Below are 25,948 nucleotides of genomic sequence, written 5' to 3' on the forward strand. Positions count from 1 at the left end.
TGTTAGGGAGCACAGTGTTGATAGGATGATGAGGAAGTTTTTGAGGACACAGATACAGCTTGGGGGTTATCCTGGTACCATCTCCTGGAAAGATGCCACGTACAGGCCAACTTACCCCACTGTTGCAGAAATCCATATTCACTCACCCTTTGGGTTTAGGATTATTGAAACCACCTTGAACCAGATCACCTTTGTCGGCACAGGAATTGCTTTCATCTTTGATACCGACTGTATCCCTATCTGTCTCAACTCCATTCCCTTCAGACTGAGATGAGACTCTGAGCCAAAGCTTTGGTGCTAAGTTGTGGGGAGGGTGAGTCGACGCCAAGGTTTTCAGAGGTGTCTCGTCCCTTCGGCACTTTGGCCCTGTATAACTCAGACCCGAGGTTTGCTTCAGGGCAAGGACTCAGTGCAGAGCTCTCCCTGTCTTCTTCCTTGTGGCAGCCATGGTTTTTGAAGCTTTTGAAAGGGTTTTGGCAAAAAACAGAGATGAGGTGGCTTCAGCCAGTTCAGTTCTACCCAGACTTCATTTGCACTCTGGGTGTCCCACCCCACACACACACATCCTGTCTGACTGGGACAGTCTGTACCAATGCCTTCTGAGGAAGTTTACTTTGTTAGCCTCCCTTCCAATTCTAACCTTTCTAATGCCCCCGTAGAGGGTGTTTACAGAGAAACGATATGCAAACAGAAGAACCCAGAATCTTTCACCAAAGATACTGACTTGGAGGAAGGGGAGGGTTTCCCTCGTTCCGTCTCTGAAGACGTCATTTTTCATGACATCCTCAAATTAATGAAACAGAGAGGGGATTGGTCATCACTGGATGTGACAGTATTCCTGGAGGCTTTTGGTACCGGACCAGCATCATTGTAGGTGGTACCAGTTGTTGACCCTGTTATAGATCTTCTGGCTCTGTGAGTGTGGAAGGACCCTGATGTGGTGGAGCAAATACCTAAAAAGGCTGACAGTATCTTATCAGCACCAACAGATCAGAAGCACTGGAGTAAAGGTCCACTGTAGATGCTGTGGTGGAGCAGCAGCCGCCAAGAAGGAACTATCAGAATAAAGCTCATCTGTTCATCCTCCTAATAGGGAATCTGGTGTGAGGGACAGATTTGGAAAGTAGACCTATGTGTCCGTGACTTTCACCCAGAGATCACTGAATTATCTTACCCATTTAACAAGGTTCCAGAGAGATTTGACTAAAGAGATCAACAAATCTCTCTCAGGGGTACTGTCATCTGATGTTCAGATTCCAGCTTTCCACCCTGCAGTCTACTTCCAATTTGGTCATGTGTTTGGTCTCTAATACAGTTAACAGTATGGCCAGAGCAACAAACACCAGCATCACCATGCACGCCTTATTTATTTATTTACATTTGTTTACCTGGAAATTCCGACTGGATGCAGGTCCTTTTTCAGCGGATGCCCAGGGAGAAAAGCTCCACATCATGTTCATGATAAATAGAGATACAAAGTTGCAGCAATAGTAAACGACATTACAGGTTGTTGGCTTTAATACAATAACAAGATATTGATTATCAACAGTACATACAGTAAATTTTGCAAGTTAAGATAGTTTCTTGTCATTTATAATATTATAACAAAGTTGTCAGACAAAATTTTAAAGTATGTAAAGACAACTAGCTAATTCTGAATGTGGTTAGTAGTGGAGGTAGTATAGTTGGGTTAAGAGTCTAGGTGGGGGGGTAGGGGTGGGGGTGCTAGCCTTGATATGACTCTGTGACTTTGCAGAAGGCTTTAAGTTGTCCTCCATTAATGCCCCTTATGATTGTTCCACTTTGTTTGGAACACACTCACCAGGAGCCAACAAGATGGCAAGACTCTTTCTCTCTGTCTCTCTCTCTCTCTCTGCAGTGGGAGTACGCTTCTCCACCCCACAAAGAGTATTTTCTAGGAACCAGAGATCAGGGAAGAAGAAGCGGTTCCCAAAATCACAGAGTACTTTCCATGACTCCCAAGGTGACAGACCTTATTGTGGTAGTGGGACATTTTTAACGGGTCTATATTTAATCATTGAATGCTTAGAAAAGCGAACGATGATTTATCAACCCCATGTAAGCGAAAGCTCACAAACTCAAACGCTTAGAACAACGATTTTTTTTCCATGAGGGTTTGGTACTGGGTGATGTCTTCACAGTGCCTTCTGATAGCACTGCACATCCTGGGGACCTCTACTGTATTTGCGGACAAATTGAGCAGGACAGTACTGATGCCTCACAAGTGGTCCTTCAATCCTACAGTGACACAAGCCATTTTCAGTCACTGGGGCCAACTTTTCTGTGACCTCTCTGCCTCCTATGTGAGCAAAATGCAGCAGGTATTTTGCCCTGATCCCTCAGCAGAGAGGGTGACCGAGGGATGCTCAGGTCCACAATTGGCTCCCGGGTCTCCTGTATGCTTTTCACCCTATACCCCTAGTGAATAAACTCATACAGAAAGTAAGGCACTACAAGGCCAGGGTGATCCTCCATTGCTCTCTTTTGGCCTAACAGACATGGTTCCCCTACCTATGATCTTTTCTAGTACATCCTCCATGGATGTTGGATCGTTAGACAGATCTACTAACTCACGTGTCCAGACTGCCTCCTCCAGGTCAGAAGTCCATGAAGTTAACTGCTTAGTTCCTCCAGTTTTACCCATAGCCAAAGATGCCAGGCTTCCCCCTGCAGTAGTCAGTATACTTTCTGCTTCACAGAAACCATAAGTTGGGAAGGTTTAGCACAGTAAATGGAAGACATTTTCAATTTGGACCTAATCCAAAGGTCTGGACCTCTTTTCTGGACCAGTTCCTTCCATACTTATTTGTCTGATTCCCTTGACAAAGGCTCCAGTTTTGCAACTGTTAAGGTTCAGTTGGCAGCTATTTCCAGTTTTCATGTTGGAAGAAATGATATGTGGATTGCATCACTCAAAATTTTAAAAGCCTTCGTCAAGGCACTTTTCTACGACCTCCCACTAGATAGCCAGCACCTCCATAAGACATCACCATTATGTTACAAGCTTTAACCCAGGTTCTTTTTGAACCCACTAGCTCTGTAGATTTAAAATTTCTTACATGGAAAACAGTTTTCCTTGTCAACCAGATGGATCTCAGAACTACAAGCCCTCTTCTCAAAGCCGCCTTTTCTGTTTCTCACAAAGACAGGGTTTCTCTTAAAACTAATGCATCCTTTATTTCTAAGGTGGCCTCCGATACTGATTTGAAGCAGTCTATACATCTCCCTGTCTTCTTTCCAAGGTACTCAAACAAAGGAGAATGCCTCTTACATTTGTTAAATGTTCAGAGACAACTTAGATTCATTATTCACAGGGCAAAAGATTTCAGAAAGGAAAATCAATTATTCATTTCCTTTGCCAAGCCAAAATTAGGAATGATAGTTTCTTAAGTAACCTTATCTTATCCAGATGGCTCTCAGATTGTATTTCCTTCGTGTATCATAAGATAAATTTGCCTTTACCAAATAAACCAAATGCACATTCAACAACAGCAGTTTCTACTTTGACAGTCTTCAACAGAGGATTATCCATTGATGACTTCAGTGCAGCAGCCAGATAGGAAACTGTACATACCTTTGTGTCTCACTGTAAGTTGGGCACACAATCGCGACCATGTTCATCCATTGGTTCCACCATACTCAGGAATGTCCTTCCCTGACACCACCCAGTTTGACAGCTTGGGATTCTGTCCCATATGTTTGAAGAGATGCAGATAGACAACACTGGATATGAAAGTTGTGCACTTACCATAACATTACATCCATGTTGTCTGATTTTCATCCACTTCAAATTCTCCCCCTGCAAGTTGTAATCCAAATCCAGTCGACCAACATGGAAAAATTTGCCCCTTTCCCCACTGTAGTGCAATCTCGGAGTTGGTATATTTTGTTAGGTGGGGTGTGCAGCCCCCCACCTGGTTGGGTTGGAGATATTGAGGTGTGTTTCTTCTTGAAATGTTGGTTGACTTGATACTTACCCTGAGAAAAGTTTTGGCTATGTGTTTTTTTGTTAAAATCAGGTTTTGGACATCTCTTCTCGGCATTTGTGTTTTCTGGTAATTGGGTTTTTGTTAATTTGGAGTAGACCCATTTATAAGTATAATGTGGAAAAGCAGCACATCAAAAACAAATAGCCTGTTATAATATTATTTGTACAATGTGGCAGCACAGTTATATCAAATTGGGCAGGACAGCTTCAATGTTCCCAGTACAACATGGTAAAAAAGTGACATTAGTTATAAGCAAGGGTGCCACTAAGCTTAGCATGTAATACTTGGCAGACACAGCTCAGATTACAGGTACCAGTGCCACCAAAATTAAGCAACATGGTACAACTAAAGTTACACAGGGACCACAAAATTTTCCAGGAGTGATAGAGCGTCAGCAAAGGTGCTTTTGTAGGAAAGACAGGTCAGTAGACTTGTGGCTCCATTTCATACCTGTATTTGTAGTAGAAGAGTGATTTTTTGTGCAGGACAAATTAAGACACACAAGAAATGCAGCCCCATCTGGTCAAGATTGTGGTACTGTAATTACATGTTTCTATTGAAACTTCACCTTTGCACAGGGGAATGACTTTTGCTGTCTTTCATCCAGCAAGAAGCCTGTTTTGAGGCTGATGTTGAAGAGCCTGTGTAGGGGTTCTGACAAGTTATTTTGTCTGGCCCCATAGAAGTAGTATTCATGGCCTTAGATAGGTTTTGAGGACTTCTTCTTGGGTGATTTGAAGGGAATGTACATGCTGGTATGTGATCTGAGAATATTTGATATTTGAGCTAAATTGGTCTGCTAGAGTATATTGCCTTTTTTTAAACACCTTTATTGAATTATCACTTGTGAGATAGGCACATTTTCAGTTGTATAAAAGTAATCAAACTGTGTTAAGAAGTTCACATTTGCAAACATTATATTTCACGTACATTGCTATATATCATATAACCTAAACAAATTACTTAAATTATTCAATTTCTGCCCTTTTTTAAACAAGACATATGTTTATTAAATCGTCATTTATGAGGTAGGCAATCATATATTTATATAAATGAAAACAAACCACACAGACACAATCCTAGTTGTAAGCATTTTACATTGCAAACCATGCAACACATTCCCTGTTGTAAACATTATACATCACTAATAAACTACCCAGTCATTTTCATTAAACATTACATAGCTCCTTTAAGTTATGCATTCTTTTAAACCTCATTCCTCCCTGTATATATTGTTCCCACAGTTCCCATTTTTCCTTTGTAGTTTGCTCCTCGCTTTTCTAAAGATGTCATTTCAGTTCTTTTATCTCTGTTACTATATTCTCTACTTCTAGTATTGTCAGTTTAGATTTTGATTTCCATTTCTAGTAATTGCTTTTCAGCAGCCGCCATAAATAGATACAGCAAGGCAATCTCAGGCGTGCAGTCCAAATAAATTCTTAGCGTCTTCCCATTCTGTCATCTTTCCCTGTCTAGTCATTTGCTCCCAATACCTTGCTTCATTTGCCAGTTTTCTAATAAATTCAGCTTCCTCTGCCTATTGTCTGTATCTCTAATTACAGTCATCCCTATCAACAGAATCTCCTTTCTTAATTTCTGTGTTGGTTCATTTCTTTGGATACTTTCTGCTACTTCATAATATAATATTCTGTATGATTATTGTTACTCTCCTTAAAAGCCTGCATCCAAAATCCCAGTCTGTCCTTGTTTCTTGAGCTTTCCCCGTTTCATCATCATCTTTTCCACTTTGAATTATAGTTTTCTGCCTGTGCTATGTATAGGAGCCTAACTGTGTAGCTCTGAAATACCCCATTCAAGATGGGTAAGCAGACCTGTTCTACTTGAAGAATCAGGTTATGCCTTTTGACGCTTCCCACCTTCCCCTCCCAGATAAAGTACTTCAGCTCTTATTAATTGCTATCCACAACTTCTCCTCTGGTTGATAAAAATATGCCTGACCCGTGTATAAGGCTAATGGAACTAAAACATTTTAACTGTTTGTATCTTACTATCCATATCCATATGACAAAGCTTCCATTTTCTCAGATTTTGTATTATCTTTTTGTTTAGTCTCTTCCCACATATCCTTAGCTGCCAAACAAAAATCATTTTTTAATACATACTCCTAAATACTTTATCATGTCCCCATAAGTATGGATAACTAAACCAATTTATATGTGGGTACATAATTTACCAACAAGCTATTGTCGTTATTTCATTCATTTTGTATCCCGAAAAGATCTGAAACTGTCTTAATATGTTCCACAGCACTGTAATGTCTCTTTCTGGTTTTGTCAGGTATAAAATAATGTCATCTGGAAATAGAACCACCTTTTCTTGACTATCATACCAATTATATCCTTGAATTACTGAGTCCTTTATTTTCTTTGCCAGTGGTTCTAAATATACTGCAAATAACAAAGGAGAGAGAGGACACCTCTGCCTGGTTCCTCTGCTCAAGCAAAGATCATCAGAGAGGACCCCACCCACTGTAATTTTCACCTCCTATCCCTCATATATATCCTCCCTAATCAACCTTTCTAATTATATCAGAGAATGCAAATAAGCTTCCATTTGCTCTGCTCACATTAAGTCACAACTTACTCTGTCAAATGCTTTTTCTGCATCATGACCTACCAACAGCAGTGACATTTTCTTACATTCTGCTTCCTTCTGGATCATCTGTATTCTGTTAATGTTGTCAAATGTTTGCCCTGTATCCTCCACAAAACCACACTGATCCACGTCTATCAATTTTGGCATCACTTTTACCATTGTTTTAGCCATTATAGACATAAACACTTTACAATCATGGTTTAGGATTGAAATGGGCCTGTATGAAGCTGGATCTGATGGTTCTTTACCCTCTTTAGGTATTACAGCTACTGCTATTGCTTTCTTCCAGGATGTTTGGTACTTCTCCTCCTCTTAAAATACTGTTAAAACAAAACCTTCCATATCTTTATCAGTTTTTCCCTCCTAACTTCCAGACTTCCAAAGGAATAACATAAGCTTCCTGGGACTTTCCTGTAGATTGGTTATGTATCACCATTTTTATCTAAATACTCCTCCTATCCTGTTAGTATTTGGAGCCTTTTCTACCTCTGAACCTTAGCGTTTAATTCTTCCATAAACATTTCCATTTGTACCTTTTTGATTTTGATATTTCTCTAAGCACTTATGCTCAGACTTTCATAGAATTTCTGAAATATTTCTAATACTTCTACAGGATCCTGCATTATCTCCCTTCTTATAGGCTCTCAAACTTGGCAACAGCCCCTTTTACTGTATTGTGCTTGAAAGGGCCTTATTGTGCTAAAAGTGCATGTGCTCTAGAGTTATTATCAAAAACAGAGTGCGAGGCACCCTGACTTCAGCGGCCTTTACTTTAAGGTCTCTGAATTATTTGGCACATTTACTAGGCTTCAGAGGGATCTGCTCAAGGAGTTGTCAGATTCCCTCTCGGTAACCTACCTGAGCAGCTAGCCCAGTCGGTTAGCTCTCAGTTGGCTATCCTTACGTCAATTTCTAACTTCGTCCATGAGGCTCATTTCCTATGCGGCCGAAGGCGGGTAGAGCGCAGGCACAGGCGTGGCTCCACGTGAGACAAGCCTGGCTCCGGCTGTCAGTTTGCGGAGGCCTTCAAGTCTTCCTTCGCCGACGCTCCCTTTGATGGGTCCTCATTGTTTGGACCCAAGGTGAAAGACACCCTTACCCGCTGTGAGCAAGAGGGAAAAACTTTATCTGTCGTAGGAGCCCGTTATTCCACTCCCTTTCGGCCTTACCCCAAGGCTAAAGGAGGGGAAATGTGGTTCCAAAATCTCGCAAGTTTTTCTCCCAACAGCAGGAAGATTCCCGTCCAGAGGCAGAGGACGGAAATTTTTCAGGGAGACGCCGTCCCAGAGGCGGCAGAGGGCCCCGCAATTCTGGAGACCATGAGTCCTTTCGTGGCTCTTCAGCCTCCCACACGTCATGAGGGATTGCCCGGCTGTGCTGCTCGGAGCCAGTCGGGTGTCGCTTGCCAAGCACCTAAAAGCCTGGGAGTCAATCACTCAGGACAGATGGGTGCTTCGATCATTGCCGGAGGTTACACCATCCCATTCACATACTCACCCCCACCGTCCAAAAGAATCCCGGACTCCACCACCCAGTCAAAGGGAAATAGCAGCCGCAGAAGCTTCGCTGCTAGAAAAGGAGTCATCCAACCGGTCCCCACAGACCAGATCGGAACAGAAATTACTCCAGGTTCTTTTAGTGCCAAAAAGACAGGGGACCTGAGGCCAATATTGGATCTCAGCAGACTGAACCAATCCGTACTTAAATCCAAATTCAATGGTCACGTTTACAATCCATTCTCCCATTGTTGGAGAAGGATGTTTGGATGTGCTCCATAGACCTCAAGGACGCCTATTATCACATACCGATACATCAGGCGTCCAGAAGGTATCTGCGCTTCAGCCTGGGGAGTCAGTCATTACCAATTTTGCGCCTGCCCTTTGGTCTCACCACAGCCCCCAGGGTGTTCACCAAGTGTTTGGCAGTAGTGACTGCTCACCTGAGAAGTCTTGGATTCCAAGTGTTTCCCTATCTCGACGACTGGCTCCTGACTGCCACCACCAGGCATCTACTAATGGACAACCTCAAAGCCACCATCTCCCTGGGTGTTTCCCTGGGATTACATTCAATTGGTCAAAGTCTGTCTTGCTGCCCTCTCAACGCATAAAGTTTATAGGAGCAGAGATAGACTCAAGATTGATGCACGTCTTTCTTCCTGCGAAGGATCCGAACTTTACAGGGCCAAGTTCAGCTCTGATCTCGAGATCCAAAGCCCCAGCCAGGATGGTTCTACAGGTTTTAGGCTCAATGTCTGCCACGGTTCTTTTAGTTCCTCTAGCAAGATTACACATGAGGATTCTTCAGTGGCTCTTGTCAACTCAATGGTCCTTTTCAGGATCTTCCCTCAATCATCACATCATGATTACGAAATATGCAAAAGGGACCTTCGCTGGTGGCTTCAGACATCCAACTTGGATCAAGGAAAACCCTTTGTTCTCCCTCCCAGTGGTTACCCTGACGCACAGATGCCTCCCAGATAGGGTGGGGGCATTGTCTGGGCAGGCTAGTTCAGGGCTCCTGGCTTCCAGACAAGCTCTTCTCCACATCAACGTGTTGGAGATGAGGGCTGCACTTCTATCCCTACAAGCCTTACACAAGTTTCTTCCTCAGGGCACCATCGCCATCCACACAGACAACATGTCGGTGGTTTGGTATCTGAACAAACAAGGAGGGACCAGATCATACCCTTTGCAGAGAGGCCATGAGAGTGTGGAATGGGCTGTAGCTACCAACCGCTTCTTGGTAGCGCACTCCACATCCCGGAAAGTCAAATGTATTGGCAGACAAATTAAGCAGGACAATTCTCTCTCCTCACGAGTGGTCTCTAAACCACAGTAGCAGCCCAGGTTTTCAAGAGATGGGGACCGGCTGCGACCTATTTGCAACTCCACAAAACACCAAGTGCCAAAGGTTCTTCTCCTTGATTCCACATCAGGGAGTACCAGCCATGGATGCTCTAGCACAACCTTGGCCAACAGGGCTACTATGCCTTTCCTCCAATTCCACTTCTTCCCAAAGTTATTCAAAAAGCTTCTCAGCTGGGGTCTTCAATGATTCTGATTGCCCCATATTGGCCTGTCAGATATGGTTTCCTTTACCTGAAGAAGCATGCAGTGGACGCATCCGTGGACCTTAGACCCTAATTCCGGACTTGCTAATCCATCAGTCGGGACATCTGCATCAATCCTGCAATCTTTGAAATTGACAGCTTGGCTCCTCCACTTCCGACCTTAGTTAGAAGGCACACACTAGACCCGGAAGTTGTTCACATTTTATCTTCGGCCCACAAACCCACCACTAACAAATTGTACCTCAGTAAGTGGAAGAGGTTTGCTATCTGGGCTCAACTCTGGGTTTAGACCCTATCACTGCTCCTGTCCCAGAGGTTTTGAAATTCTTAACATCCCTGTTTAATCAGGGATCTTCTGTCTCAACTATTAAAGTCCAACTAGCTGCTATCTCTAAATTCCACGAATCCATGGATCCTCCCTTGATGAGCAGCAGACTATGCAAAACTTTCATTAAAGGTGCGAGCCTATTAAGACCACCAATTTTTCATCATGCACCTCCGTGGGATCTTGATTTGGTGCTTGGCATTAACATCTCCCCTTCGAACTCGCTGCTACATGCAAATTAAAATATCTGTCTTGGAAAACTGCATTCTTAGTTGCAATTACTTCTGCAAGAAGAGTTTCAGAGCTTCAAGCCCTGTCTATTAAGCCACCATACTTGATTTTCCACAAGGATAGAGTATCACTTAGGCCTAATCCATCCTTTGTCCCAAAGGTCTGTTCTAGTTTCTGTCTCCAACAATCTCTAGAGCTACCAGTTTTCTTTCCAAAATTCTCCAATGAAGCAGAATATACTCTCCATAAATTGGATGTTCACAGGCAATTACGCTTCTATTTAGACAGGACTCCAGCAACTTCAGAAGTCAGACCAGTTGTTTGTGTCCTTCTCAGATAATAAATTGGGCCAAACCATCACAAAAAGCTACTATCTCAAAATGGATCAGAGATTGCATAACTCAAGGCTTATTCTTCTTGAATAAGCAATTTACAACATCTATCAAAGCTCATTCTACCAGAGCTATGGCTACTTCTATAGCTTTTCATTCTAAGCTAGCTATATCGAAAATTTGTGCTGCGGCTACTTGGTCCAACCCGCACACTTTCATTTCCCACTACAAATTGGATGTGGCATCTAAAGGACGAGCATCATTTGGTTCCACGGTACTCAGGAGTGTTTTCCAGTGAGCCACCCAGGATTCAGGTGCTAGGGACGCTGTCCCATCAGTCAGAATGTAGGCGAGATAGGATCACATAACATCTTTTAGTTATGTACTCACCATAACTTCAGATGTTTGGGATCCATCTCGCCTACATTCCTAATACCCACCCTCCTTCCCCCTGCCTTGGAGATCAGAAGAGATTGAACGGTTTTGAGTTCTACTGTTTTTATCTTGTTTCATCTGACGATGTTATATAAGCAGGGTATGTATGTGTGCATGTATGCGGACAAACTAGATCTGGGGGACTGGTAGTGGTGCATCCTGGGATATAGTAAGCTCAGCCAATAAGAGACTTCGCTCTTTGGCATAAGCGTGCCGAGTCGGAGCCGAGGGATCGGCTCCGAACCATCAGTCAGAATGTAGGCGAGATGGATCCCAAACATCTGAAGTTATGGTGAGTACATAACTAAAAGTTTTTGTTAATTTGGAGTAGACCCATTTATAAGTATAATGTGGAAAAGCAGCACATCAAAAACAAATAGCCTGTTATAATATTATTTGTACAATGTGGCAGCACAGTTATATCAAATTGGGCAGGACAGCTTCAATGTTCCCAGTACAACATGGTAAAAAAGTGACATTAGTTATAAGCAAGGGTGCCACTAAGCTTAGCATGTAATACTTGGCAGACACAGCTCAGATTACAGGTACCAGTGCCACCAAAATTAAGCAACATGGTACAACTAAAGTTACACAGGGACCACAAAAATTTTCAGGAGTGATAGAGCGTCAGCAAAGGTGCTTTTGTAGGAAAGACAGGTCAGTAGACTTGTGGCTCCATTTCATACCTGTATTTGTAGTAGAAGAGTGATTTTTTGTGCAGGACAAATTAAGACACACAAGAAATGCAGCCCCATCTGGTCAAGATTGTGGTACTGTAATTACATGTTTCTATTGAAACTTCACCTTTGCACAGGGGAATGACTTTTGCTGTCTTTCATCCAGCAAGAAGCCTGTTTTGAGGCTGATGTTGAAGAGCCTGTGTAGGGGTTCTGACAAGTTATTTTGTCTGGCCCCATAGAAGTAGTATTCATGGCCTTAGATAGGTTTTGAGGACTTCTTCTTGGGTGATTTGAAGGGAATGTACATGCTGGTATGTGATCTGAGAATATTGGAGGGGTGATATTTGAGCTAAATTGGTCTGCTAGAGTATATTGCCTTTTTTTAAACACCTTTATTGAATTATCACTTGTGAGATAGGCACATTTTCAGTTGTATAAAAGTAATCAAACTGTGTTAAGAAGTTCACATTTGCAAACATTATATTTCACGTACATTGCTATATATCATATAACCTAAACAAATTACTTAAATTATTCAATTTCTGCCCTTTTTTAAACAAGACATATGTTTATTAAATCGTCATTTATGAGGTAGGCAATCATATATTTATATAAATGAAAACAAACCACACAGACACAATCCTAGTTGTAAGCATTTTACATTGCAAACCATACTGACACATTCCCTGTTGTAAACATTATACATCACTAATAAACTACCCAGTCATTTTCATTAAACATTACATAGCTCCTTTAAGTTATGCATTCTTTTAAACCTCATTCCTCCCCTGTATATATTGTTCCCACAGTTCCCATTTTTTCCTTTGTAGTTTGCTCCTACGCTTTTCTAAAGATGTCATTTCAGTTCTTTTATCTCTGTTACTATATTCTCTACTTCTAGTATTGTCAGTTTAGATTTTGATTTCCATTTTCTAGTAATTGCTTTTTCAGCAGCCGCCATAAATAGATACAGCAAGGCAATCTCAGACGTGCAGTCCAAATAAATTCTTAGCGTCTTCCCATTCTGTCATCTTTCCCTGTCTAGTCATTTGCTCCCAATACCTTGCTTCATTTGCCAGTTTTCTCTAATAAATTCCAGCTTCCTCTCGCCTATTGTCTGTATCTCTAATTGCAGTCATCCCTATCAACAGAATCTCCTTTCTTAATTTCTGTGTTGGTTCATTTCTTTGGATACTTTCTGCTACTTCATAGATATAATATTCTGTATGTTTATTGTTATTCTCCTTAAAAGCCTGCATCCAAAATCCCAGTCTGTCCTTGTTTCTTGAGCTTTCCCCCGTTTCATCATCATCTTTTTCCACTTTGAATTATAGTTTTCTGCCTGTGCTATGTATAGGAGCCTAACTGTGTAGCTCTGAAATACCCCATTCAAAATGGGTAAGCAGACCTGTTCTACTTGAAGAATCAGCTTATCCCTTTTGACTCTTGCCATCTTCCCCTCCCAGATAAAGTACTTCAGCTCTTATTAATTGCTATCCACAACTTCTCCTCTGGTTGATAAAAAATATGCCTGACCCGTGTATAAGGCTAATGGAACTAAAAACATTTTAACTGTTTGTATCTTACTATCCATATCCATATGACAAAGCTTCCATTTTCTCAGATTTTGTATTATCTTTTGTTTAGTCTCTTCCCACATATCCTTAGCTGCCAAACAAAAATCATTTTTAATACATACTCCTAAATACTTTATCATGTCCCCATAAGTATGGATATTGCTAAACCAATTTATATGTGGGTACATAATTTACTGCTATTGTCGTTATTTTAGCTTCATTCATTTTGTATCCCGAAAAGATCTGAAACTGTCTTAATATGTTCCACAGCACTGTAATGTCTCTTTCTGGTTTTGTCAGGTATAAAATAATGTCATCTGGAAATAGAACCACATTTTCTTGACTATCATACCAATTATATCCTTGAATTTCTGAGTCCTTTATTTTCTTTGCCAGTGGTTCTAAATATACTGCAAATAACAAAGGAGAGAGAGGACACCTCTGCCTGGTTCCTCTGCTCAAGCAAAGATCATCAGAGAGGACCCCACCCACTGTAATTTTCACCTCCTATCCCTCATATATCCTCCTAATCAACCTTTCTAATTATATCAGAGAATGCAAATGCTTCCATTGCTCTGCTCATTAAGTCCCAACTTACTCTGTCAAATGCTTTTTCTGCATCATGACCTACCAACAACAGTGACATTTTCTTACATTCTGCTTCCTTCTGGATCATCTGTATTCTGTTAATGTTGTCAAATGTTTGCCTATCCTCCACAAAACCACACTGATCCATGTCTATCAATTTTGGCATCACATTTGCCATTATTTTAGCCATTATAGACATAAACACTTTATAATCATGGTTTAGTATTGAAATGGGCCTGTGTGAAGCTGGAACTGATGGATTTTTACATTCTTTAGGTATTACAGCTACCGCTGCTTTCTTCCAGGATGTTGGTACTTCTCCTCCTCTTAAAATACTGTTAAACAAAACCTTCCATATCTTTATCAGTTTTCCCTCCTAACTTCCAGACTTCCAAAGGAATAACATCACTTCCTGGGGACTTTCCTGTAGATTGGTTATGTATCACCATTTTTATCTCATCTCCTCCTATCCTGTTAGTATTTGAGCCTTTTCTACCTCTAACCTTAGCAATTTAATTCTTCCATAAACATTTCCATTTGTACCTTTTTGATTTTGATATTTCTCTGCTTTATCTAGACTTTCATAGAATTTCTGAAATATTTCTAATACTTCTACAGGATCCTTTATCTCCCTTCTTATAGGCTCCCTAAACTTGGCAACAGCCCCTTTTACTGTATTGTGCTTGAATTGTTGTGCTAAAAGTGTTTGTGCTCTAGAGTTATTATCAAAAAACAATTGATTAACAGCAGTTTTTCTAAACGCATGCATATTGTCAAGGTACTCCCTTATTTTCTTTTTAGCATTCTGCAGTTGCTACTGTTCTTGTTCTATGAGATTCCTCGTTTTGCAATACTTTAACATTTGTCATTCCCTCTAAATAATTCTTATTACTTCTTAACCATATCTCCCTTTCTTTTATTTCCACCCTATTTTTAAACTCCAGTTTAATTTTATCCTACTCCCTAGCTATATTTTCAGTAGCTCCTGAATAATTTCAAGCACCCATTCTTTAAATTCCTCTCTTTTCAACAGATAGGTGGGAAAGTGCCAGTGTCTGTTTTTATTTCATTACCATGTGTTTTTATTTTAGTTATTATTGATGCATGATCTGAAAGTTATTGGGTGCATATCAAGACCTTCAATTAAATGCACATGTTCCTGTGAAATGTAAATTCTGTATCACCTAACCCAGTTTTTGCATCTTGGGGAAGAATATGTAAATTCACTCCGAACTCCTAGTACTGAGTTCATATTTTTCATGTGCTATATTTTCATAAATTTCTTTAAAACTCTACCCTCCTTTGTTATATTTTTCCATCTGGGCCCTCCAGACACATGCTCATTGTTGCAAATCAAATGGCAGCATCTATAATCTTAGTTCCGTTTGTATGTTACTATGTGCATGCTCTAGCTGTTTGGTGGTCTGTTCTTCGACATCCACTGTCCTTCCCTGTCAAACTTACTCTGGTATGCAGAAACCCTCTTCATTGATGGATCCAGTTTGATAACATTTACTTCAGTCTCCCCTTTGTTCTGTTTCCCCCAGTGACCACGTGACCACAGATGCCTCCCCAATGGGGGGAGGGATTTCTTGGGAAGGATGGTCCAAGGCACGTGGTCCCCCAAGAGACCAGTTCACACATTAGTGTCCTGGACATGAGAGCAGCCCTTTTAGTGCTGCAGGCATTTCAAGATGTTCTCCCTCTGGGGACTATTGCTTTTCAAACCGACAACATGTCCGTAGACTGATACATCAACAAGCAAGGGGGAACCCAATCTTATCCTCTGTGTCGAGAAGTTATGAGAGTGTGGCAGAGGGTGATCGCCTCCAACCACTTTCTGGTGTCAACGCACATTCCAGGGAAATCCAACATACTAGTAGACGGACTCAGCAGGTTAATTTTGATGACTCGAGTGGTCTTTCAACCAGTTTATTTCGGAAGAGATTTTCTGTCTTTGGGGCAAACCTTGTTGCGATCTCGTTACAACTCCCCACAAAAACAAATGCAGCAGGTACTGTACTTTGATCCCTCTTCAGGGGGAGTCACTGAGAGATGATGTAGTTCACATTTGGCCCTCCAGTCTCATTTATGCCTGTCCCCCAGTACCTCTGATTCCAAAATTCTTACAGAAAGCCAGTTGGTTGAAGAGCTTTGTTATCCTCATTGCTCCTTTTTGGCCTTTCCAGGTGTGGTTCCTCTTTCTTTGATCTCATTTTCATTATCCTCCTTGGATACTGGACCTCAGTCTAGACGTTCTGTTACATCCCTCAGGGATAAAGCATCCAAATATCCCAGATCTCAAACTAACTGCATGGTTTCTCCAATTCCATTAATAGCTAGACAGCCGAGGCTTTCTTCCCCAGTACGTCATATGCTTTTATCCTCCCAGAAAGACTCCACTAAAAAGATTTACAAGGTTAAATGGAAAAGATTCTCAATTTGGGCCCTGAAAAATTACATTGATCGTTTTACTGACCCCTTTTCTTCAGTGCTCTAGTTTTTAGCTTCCTTTTTTTAAGGAAGCTGCTAGTTTTTCCACAGTCAAAGTACAATTGTCAGCCATATCAAATTTTCACTTAGGAAACAATGATTCTTTTGGCTGCTTGCAAGTTCTGTAAGGCTTTCCTAAAGGGCACCTTCTTGCTTAGACCTCCAGTGAAAGTTCTGCACCTCCTTGAGATTTAGCAGTAGTACTTCAAGGATTGACCCAACAACTCTTTGAACCTTCAGCAAAAATTTATTTAAAATTTCTGTCATGGAAGACAGCCTTTTTAGTTGCTTTTACAGCTGAATAAAGGATTTCTGAACTGTAGGCTCTTTCATCCAAATTCCCTTTCATTATTTTTCAGAAAGATAGAGTTACCTTACCAACCAGTCCTTTTTTCTTACCAAACGTAGCCTGTGAATTGAACATAAATCAATCCATTCCCTTACTGGTCTTCTTTTCTAAATTTTTGAATAAGGGAGAATACATACTACATCTCTTAAATGTACATAGACAACTACGTTTCAATGTACATAGAACAAAAGATTTCAGAAAAACGGACCAGGTGTTTATTTCTTTTCACAAAGCAGGCTGGGATTTCTATTTCTAAAGTTATCTTGGTCAAATGGATAACTAATTGCATTTCCTTGATATATTCTCAGCAAGGTCTCTCTCTACCAAAGCCACCTAATGCTCATTCATCTAAATCCATGGCCACCTCATCTGCATTCTGGTCTAGAACTTCCATTGATGATATTTTTGCAGCAGCTACCTGGTCTAATGCTCATACCTTTATTACTCCTTACAAATTAGACATAATTTCCAGAAGCACAGCTGCTTTTGGTTCAGCAGTTTTCCAAAATATCCGTTCATGAGAGCCACCCAAGATTCACTTAGCTGGGGACTCTGTCCCATATATTGAGAAAGAATGAAAAGGACATCATATAATTAGTTAGACACTCACCATAATTATGCATCTCTGTTGTCCATTTTCATTCTTCCTTAACTTCCTGTCATCGTTTAGAGTGACCTGATGGACTTTTTAGAACCTGTTGTTCCAGGTTTGAGCCCTGGTTCTTTTACTATTCTCTCTCCCTTTTTATATTCTAAAATATTTTCAGCAGCAAACTCAATTTAAGGTATTATGGGTGGACGAGTATTATGGTTAGAGGGAGTAGCTCGAGAGTTGGATCTGAAAGTCTGTGGAATGTGGCCGAGTAGAATCTGAAGTCAGATTTTTAACCATACATTAAGGAAGAATGAAAATGGACAACACAGATGCGTAGTTATGGTGAGTACATAACTTTAATTTTTTAACTGGCAGTAAGAATTTATACTTAACAAAAATGTTATTTCTAACAAATATGTGTGGTGCCTGTCAAAAATATGGTTTCTAACCAACTTGATGATAACTAAAATCTACTTTGGTATATGATAAAGTAACTGCTAGAATATTTGAATCATAATGTTGTCTCTGTGCCACTGCCAAGTTAACTAAATGTACAGTATTGGTGGATGGGAAGAACTAAAAGGGGCTACTAGATTCTGGAAGCATAGTCACAATTATTAACGAATAGTCTGTAGACAAAATAAATACTAAGAGGAAAGTGGATGTGATGTGTGTTCATATAGCCAGGAAAGTGTATCTTTTAACTTATGTAAAAATTCAAATCCTGTTTTCTAAAGGTGAGACACCCTGTAGCGTTTGTATGTAGCATGATTCATCATTGGTCACGACTTGTCTTAATTCAAGGCACTGAGGGTATTATGGGGATAGGAGCCCAGTTAGGTACTCTACGGACAGAATATACTTCCACTAAAAATGGAGATTGAAAACAGCAACATAACACACTGCTAAGGTTATGTAATACTGACTGTACCCCTACAATATGGTGGCCAGCATCTGCTTGACACACTGTTAAAATACATAATTCTGTAAAAGAAAGAAAAAAAGAGTGTAGAAATTCCAAAAGGGACTATAATATTGCATTATCTAGAAGGAATGTGAAACACACAACAGCAGGATAGCAATCAAACCAAACCAATAAGCAAACCCAGACTGCTGTGGAATGGTAATACAATCAGCAACACTAAAATCAAAGCATCTATTAAGCTTTCATCCCTCACTGGGGATTTCATCAGAATGGCTTCTAACATTATATCACTTCTTAAATATGCAAACTATTTGAAAAACAAGTAATTAATTAAATTAAAGATACAGTGCTAAATGCTGTTATCATTAAAAATGTATTGCTACTTATTGAAATTTAAAACTAAATGCACCAAATAATAAAATATATTTATAGTGGAATGCATAAAAACCTAGCTGACTATATATCGCTGTTGTAATAACTGTGTGACTAGTTAGAAACTCTGTCTAATAAAGAAGACCATTCAGTATAAGGAAAAAAATTATAAAAGTAAATGAGTGTTGTCTGTTGTGCAGCTTTCTATGTAGGTAAAACTAACCAGTTGTTTAAAGCTAGGATTATGTAACATCTGCAAGATATCATTAAAGTTGATACTAATAATGCATTAGCCACTCACGCTATACAGTTTCCCACACACTCATTTACTTTTATGGTCTTTGGATCACATTGTACCCAATTTTCGTGGAAGTGACCCTAAAAATCTTACAGAAATACGAGAAACAGAGTGGATAATAAACATTAGAGCTGATAGGCATCCTGGTATAAACAATCTAGTGCCACTGAAGCCTATGCTTAAAAACAGACTTTTTTCTGAAAAATTTTTTTCATGACTTTATTTTTCAGGAAGGCCTGTTTTTTGCAGCAAGAGCTATAGCTTTAAGATGTTAAAAGATGCGTTACACCTATTCAGTATGATGTCATTAAATGACAAACGTCTGATTGGATGGGACTATGTTTTTAAACTAGTGAATAGAGCTTATTTTTAGATCTGATGAAGGCTGAAGAGCCGAAAGCGCTCATCTTTTACTAGAGCTCTTGGATTTTATTAGTTTACTTGTTTGTTTGTCTCTATTAAAGGAGGAAGTGATTCTTATCATGGTGGTTTTTCCAGGCTTTTATCCAATATTTTAAATTTGCCTCTATTTTGGGCCTTTGTCCACTCCCTCTATTTTTTTGGCTCTGTCCAGACTTCTTGCTAAGAGTTTGAGAGGTATTCTTCCACAGTCTGCACAAACAATTTGCTACACATTCAAGTATTCCAGCCTAAGTTGCTTCACACAAAATTATCATTGCCAAAAATATCTAGTCAAGTACTGCCAGCATCATTGTAAAAAAACATAATACTTCTCTCACAGTGCCATTCCTCTCATCTGTACTGTCCACATAAAGTAGGTCTGAAGTATTTCCCAACATATCTGATTGATCAGTCTGCCAGGATTATTGTAAAATTGGCAATAACATTTGTCTTACCAGCACCACGCAGTTTCCATTCTCTATGTCCATTATTCAGTAGAGTGTCCCTGCCTGTGCTCTGTCCTTCAAAATACAAATAATGTAAAAAAGAATTTAAACTCCTTCAGGCACTTTCACGCCTATATTTGAACATTGCAAGGTTTGTACTCCTGTACCTGTGACCTTGCAGCATTTAACTTGACGTGAATGTGAAAGAGTACCCCTACAAGCACCATGCCCTAATTGGTTGCCTAATTTGGTTATGTGTAAGGATGGCCCTGATGGAGCCAACCACATCAGTATTATTTCTAAAAGAAATTGATAAGTGACTTCTGACTGTAATTGAGTCCTATTTAAGTTCGCTGTTCTGGTGCTTTCTCCCCCAGTTCATTCCAGGCATGGATTTTCAAATAGGACCAGATCAGGAATTGTCTTGTAAACCATTCAGAGGCTCCCTCTTAATGTACAAGAAACAATTACGGAAGCTTTTTCCAGAATAGTTCACATTTCCTGCCCTGTGATTTTTCTAGTAAGGAATTGTATATTTTCAAGTTCTTGGCGGGGGTAGGTGTGATGGAAGGCTAAAAAATACATGTTATTCAATAAGGGGTCAGATCAGTGAGGTATAAAGTGTTACAAGTGTTTTCTATGGAGTGGGGATGCATGTTATTTAGAATTAGGCAAAAATAATCATATGCTGCCTCTTCTGATTTTCATCTTGTTTATCCTGTACTTATTTATTTGCTAGCCAGGTTAAAACCACTACCACATTTCTCTTGCTATGATTGAGCTGACTGGTTAAATTGCATGCTTAGAGTTGCATCATGAGGTAAATGGACCCTGAGAGGTCGAACTCTGGGCTACAAGATTAAACTTGCTGACAGGTCATTGTTTGATTCTCTGTACTTAACTGCCAGCCTTTGGTGGTCAGTTTGTGAAGAAAAAAAAAAAAAAAAGAGGGGAAGATGTTGATTGGAATGTTGTTTAATACTGCGGGGGGGGGGGCAATTGTAAGTTATGATAAAGTCTGGAGGTATATTGTAAATGAAAGAAAGAAAGAAAATTAATAAAAAAATGAAATATTCCGGATGTTTGTCTGAAAATGTGTAATAGATATTGTGGGATCTTAGCCTTAATGCTTTCACTGTGCATTTGTTAAACTTCCTTTTCCATTTCATTTTTGTAGCACAATAGTCTGTTGCATTTGCCTGTAGGACGACTGTTTTCCTGTGAAGTTTGCATTTTCACACCCCCACAAACATGCTGGTTGACTGGCTGTTCTGAAGTGTCCATGTATGTTGCATTTACCTTTGTGTTTGAGGCCTGGGCTGTGGCTGAAAATGATCGATGATGGCTAGTTGGCTAAGGCAAATACCAGATGAATAAATGTAACATTTAAATTCCTTGTTCATTATGTAGCAGCTGCATTTTTATTTATTTAAATTTTTAATTTTTGTATTCTAACCACAAATCTAAAAATTGTAACCATTTTTAATTATTTCTTACATTTTTGATTAAATGATATAATTTCTGCAGTTTACATTGTAGGGCATCTCTTGGTAATGTATCTTGTAGTACTGATCCCCTTGCTCAATAGCGGATCTGACTAAGACGTGGAGCTATTTTTAAACTGAAAAGTTGCTGCACAGTACACATTATGCTACAAATCATAGACTTTATTTTAATAATTGTACCTTGAGATTTTTTTTAATATTGCACCTGAGGGAATTCTAGTTTGTGGGGATGGCTAGGTAGTTCTTAGTCTTAAGGAGCATGGTATTTATACGTTGTTTTTAAGACCCCCCCCCAAACCAGCTACATCAGCAATAGGTGTAGTAAGTAGTAGAAATTTCAACGGTGCAAATTTACTTGAAGATCGCATTCCTCATTAATGCCATCCTTTGCATCAGTGTCTTTGAATGCATATTTATGTTTGTATTTTTGTCACCTTCCCAAGTATTATTTGTGTTATAGTTGCACAAATTTAACACTAGACATATCTGTTATTTTTCATAAAATATTATGTCTAGAAAGCATGGTACGATAAGTTATGTCTTAAGCACGTTCTTATTTTTTTCTCTCTCTTAGGCTACCAATGGAATACAGGATATGCAGTGTTGTTCTTTGGAAAGTGATTGGATATATTTTCACCCAGATGAATCTGGAAGGATAGTGCATGTTGGACCAACACAAATTAAGTAGGTGCTAAAAGATGAAGCAGTTTTAACAGAATCATTGGTATTTTGGGTATAACGTGTAAATGGTAGCTAAAGCTTTATTCTTCTTTTACGTATTGAACCAGTCCTTTGCCAAAAGAGTGCACAGGCTTGCTTTGTGCGCTGCAGAGCTCCTCTGATCCAGAAAGTGCCAAGTCAGATAACATTGATGTAAACTTATGGCTCCCAGATCACCTGGGCAACCATGATTCACTCTGCAACAAAGCTGCAGTGCCTTCTTACAGTCATTTTGCTCTCTACTTTTTTTGACAAAAGGATCTGTCATCAGTTTTGCTTGGGGGGATCACTTTATAATTTTAAACAAAAACATTATTTGAAGTTCTACGAGTTTTGAATGAAGTTAGGTGAACCTCCACAAGACAGAAGATTTTCCTTTGTTATTCCTTAAAAATATTTTCTTTCCCAGTTTTTAGAATCTTGACCTCTTGATGACACTTACCAGATATAACATTTTTTTTATTTTTATTTCGCCTTTCTGCTGTATTTGCACAAATGCCAGTGTACTATAGCTGTCCTCTGGTATTACCTTAATGCTCTTTCTCCACTTTATGCTTCACTGAGCCCTTTTCCATCAGACTGTGAGTTAGTAAAACAACAACAAAGAAAAACCTATTTAAATATGGTATGAAAGTCGTGTAATAAAAGTAACCATTAAAGAAATAAAAATAATTAAAACATAAAATATGAATGTCTCAGTGACTTTTTTAATGCTACTATAAAATGTATTGCCTCATTAATCCCTGGTGCAGTATAAGCATCTGCCCTGACCTGCCATATATTCTTTTAAATTTAAAATGTTGTCTTTGTTACCCCCCCTTTCATTTAATATCACGCAATCTAAAACAGAGGTATCCTTTTTGTCTGGCCAGGCCTGGCCACTAGGGAGCAATTTTTACTTGCTAGAGAATTTTCCAGCAGGTTAGGTTTGGTCAAAGAAAGAAAGAAGCCTGGAGACAATTCATTCTGGATCAGTCCTTTATTCAGTGCAGTTAGGCAGATCTGAGCGTTCGTCTGCCTAACTCACTGAATAAAGGAGTGATTCGGAATGAATTGTCTCCAGGCTTCTTTCTTTGACCAAACCTAACCTGTTGGAATATTCTCTTAACAAGTAACTTTGCTCCCTAGCAACTGGACGAGAAGAATGCCTTTGCTTCTCTACAGAAGCTAACGTTTCACCTGTAACTAGAACTGCGCAAAAGAAGAGGGTTCCGCATTGATACTTCTATTGTGAGACGTGACTGGCTCTCACAGCCCTTGCAGGTAACCATAGGATTTTTAGCTTTACTTTTTGATCGTTGCCTCCCCTGCCCACAAGCAAGGAGGTTGCCAGGATGTTAGTTATTACTACATCCTTATAAGAGCATGGTATTTTGGGTTATTACAATCTAAAACAGAAAAATAAGATTGTTTGAAACTGTGGCATTTCTGAGCATGCCTTGAACGTGCATTATTTCAGTCCTGCATCACGTAGCCCTGTTGTGTTCATAAATGTTCCATTTGTAATTTGCTTGTAGTTCTTTCAGTATAAAAGGATGGACACAAGGAGCAGCAAGCAACAAAATGTAACATTGTTTTGAAAGACAATTAACGTAACCAGGAATTCTAAACCTCTGTCTTTAATAATATATTTTTGTAATGTGGTAAAACTACATTGGTTGCACAAATCACATTTATTCCTCTCTGCATTAATGGCAGAATTTGTTCTAACACTGTGTGTTACCTTGCAATATCTCTTTTAAATTACGGCTCTTTTTTATGCAAAACAAGGTTTATCACCCACAATTTGTAACAATGTGGTATGACTGGGTTAGGCAGATCTCTTGAGGAGACTGAGGTTTTCAGAAAGTTGTCTTCTTTTCTAATCTGTGTCTGTAAATGAAAAAGGTTATGATTTGAGCAGAGTGATCCCTGCTGTCATCCATGTTGGTTAGTCTTCAGGTGGCTCTGACCTGTATCTGTTACCTGTATGATCTGCATCTCAAATTTTCCATGATCATGGTACAGGCGTCCGACATGACCTTGTGAAGGGTAGGGTTATGGCCCAGGACTAGTTGGTCAAGCATTTCCTTAAGGGAGTACTGCATCTCAGTCCTCAATTCATTGTCTCCTCCACCATAAGATTGGAACTTCATATTAGACTGGCTTGCCGCGGTGGTGCAGTGGTTAGCATTGTCGCCTCACAGGTTCTCCCGTTCGATTCTTGGCTGGAGCGCCTTCTGTGTGGAGTCTGCATGTCCTCCCCGTGGTCGAGTGACGTTAAAGACATGCAGGTAGGTGTGTGCGTGAATGGGCGTGCCTTCTTTGAAGGTTGGGTGTTGGGCTGGCAACTCGGCACCATAAAAATCCACTGCCAGTCATTAGCAGACGGGAGTTCTGCTGTGGTGACCCCTAACTGGGAAAAGCCGAAAGACTTTATTAGACTGGCTTGCCCATCTGTTGTTTGAGCCTCCTGGCTCTAATTCAGAACTGTTAAAGTTTTGAAGGCTTCCTTAATTCAGACTTTCCATCTCCATTCACACCCTGATTTCTTTGTGTTTCACTGTTGCAGTCATTACATTTGGGTTATCTGCCTGCAGGTAGCCCTCACCCGGCCTTAGTATCAAAGTCTTGGATCCCTGTGTTGGATGCTGTCTCATCTTCCATGACATCAGGTCTTCAGGGTATAAAGCATACAGCCGACACCATTACATCAGTCTTTCTTGCCGTGCTGTGCTCGAAGCAGAAGCAGTTCGCAAGTGCCAGTCGGCCAACTCCCGAAATTTTCGTTTTCGAGTTTCAGAACCAAAGTTTTCAAAAAACCTAAGTACCCCATTGGGGATCCTTTTTCTTGCTCTAAACTGATGTCATTAAAAGTTAACAATTGTATTACCTGTGGAAAGCAAATACGTCATAAAGATTTTCATTCGTACTGCATTCCTTGCCTAGGCCTAGACCACAACGTCCCTCGCTGTCTGTATTGTGCCTTATTCTATCCCCGCACTGTTCATCGTCGGTTCATTTTTGCATCAAACTATTTTGGTACTCGGTTTAATTATCCAGAAATGGCTTCGGTAAGCCATCAGACTACCGACATTCCGAAAAAACATAAAAATTAAGACAGAGACAGACCGCATAGGTCCAAAGCTGCAGACGACACTTCTGTTAAGCTAGTCGCCAGTTCGTCACTACTCAGTGAGGTGCTTTCACAGCCCCTGATACCCGCTACTTCAGATTCGCAGGCCTCTACTGAGACCCATTCAGAGTCCAGTATGCCTCGAGATGCTTCTTCAACCATGGAACCTGTGGATGTCTCTACCTTGGATGGGTCCGGAGCCGCTATGCAGGCACCGGCTTCTGAGGGTGTATTCAGGCCTACTGACTTGCATTTCAAACCGACGCCATCTTCTTCTTCAAGGCCTAAAACTCGACCCACACCTAGAAAACTAACGTCCAAACTGCATGGTCAGGCTCATATGCCTAAAAAACAAATTTAAGAATGGCTGAAGACCTTATTACTTTAATTAGGGGAAGCCAGCCTTCTCCCTCTAAAAGACCTAGAACTGATTTTCCTTCTGATCAGGATTCTGAAATTTCTGTTTCTTCTGATTACCAGGATTTGCCCTTATCTACCTATGAGGATTCTGATGCATAGGACTTCATTCCCTCTGCTTCACCTCCAGAAGATTTTTCTTTTGGTGAAACGTTGCACACTTAGGGAGTATTTCTGCTGGGAAAGCCAGGATTACTCTGACTCCAAAAAGAGGCTTAGGGAATTCTTACTCCTCCCTCAACACAGGCATTTAGCTATCACTCCTGTCTTGGACATTGTAGATGATGCATTTTTGAAATCTAGCATCTTCCCAGACAATTTACCTCCGGCTCCCAGGAAACCTGACAGGTATTACAGAGTACCTGACTCTCACAAGTTCCCCTTCAAGAATCCTACTGCAGACCCAGAGACCATTTGCCAGGGACCTAAAGGCATTAAGGCTACTAC

General features: G+C 40.2%; 1 protein-coding gene across 1 annotated transcript in view; it reads left to right on the forward strand.

Moving 5' to 3' along the window:
- The window catches only part of DCAF17 (DDB1 and CUL4 associated factor 17), a 1,410,723-nt gene that overhangs the window by 1,084,953 nt on the left and 299,822 nt on the right, over positions 1 to 25,948 (forward strand). Inside the window, exon 10 of the mRNA XM_044075525.1 lies at positions 21,824 to 21,933. Coding sequence (XP_043931460.1) covers positions 21,824 to 21,933 — 110 coding nt within the window. The remainder of the gene's footprint in view (positions 1 to 21,823; positions 21,934 to 25,948) is intronic.

This window comes from Protopterus annectens, chromosome 6.part1 (genome assembly GCF_019279795.1).
Source record: "Protopterus annectens isolate FY-2018-M chromosome 6.part1, PAN1.0, whole genome shotgun sequence".
Taxonomy (NCBI): Eukaryota; Metazoa; Chordata; order Ceratodontiformes; family Protopteridae; genus Protopterus; species Protopterus annectens.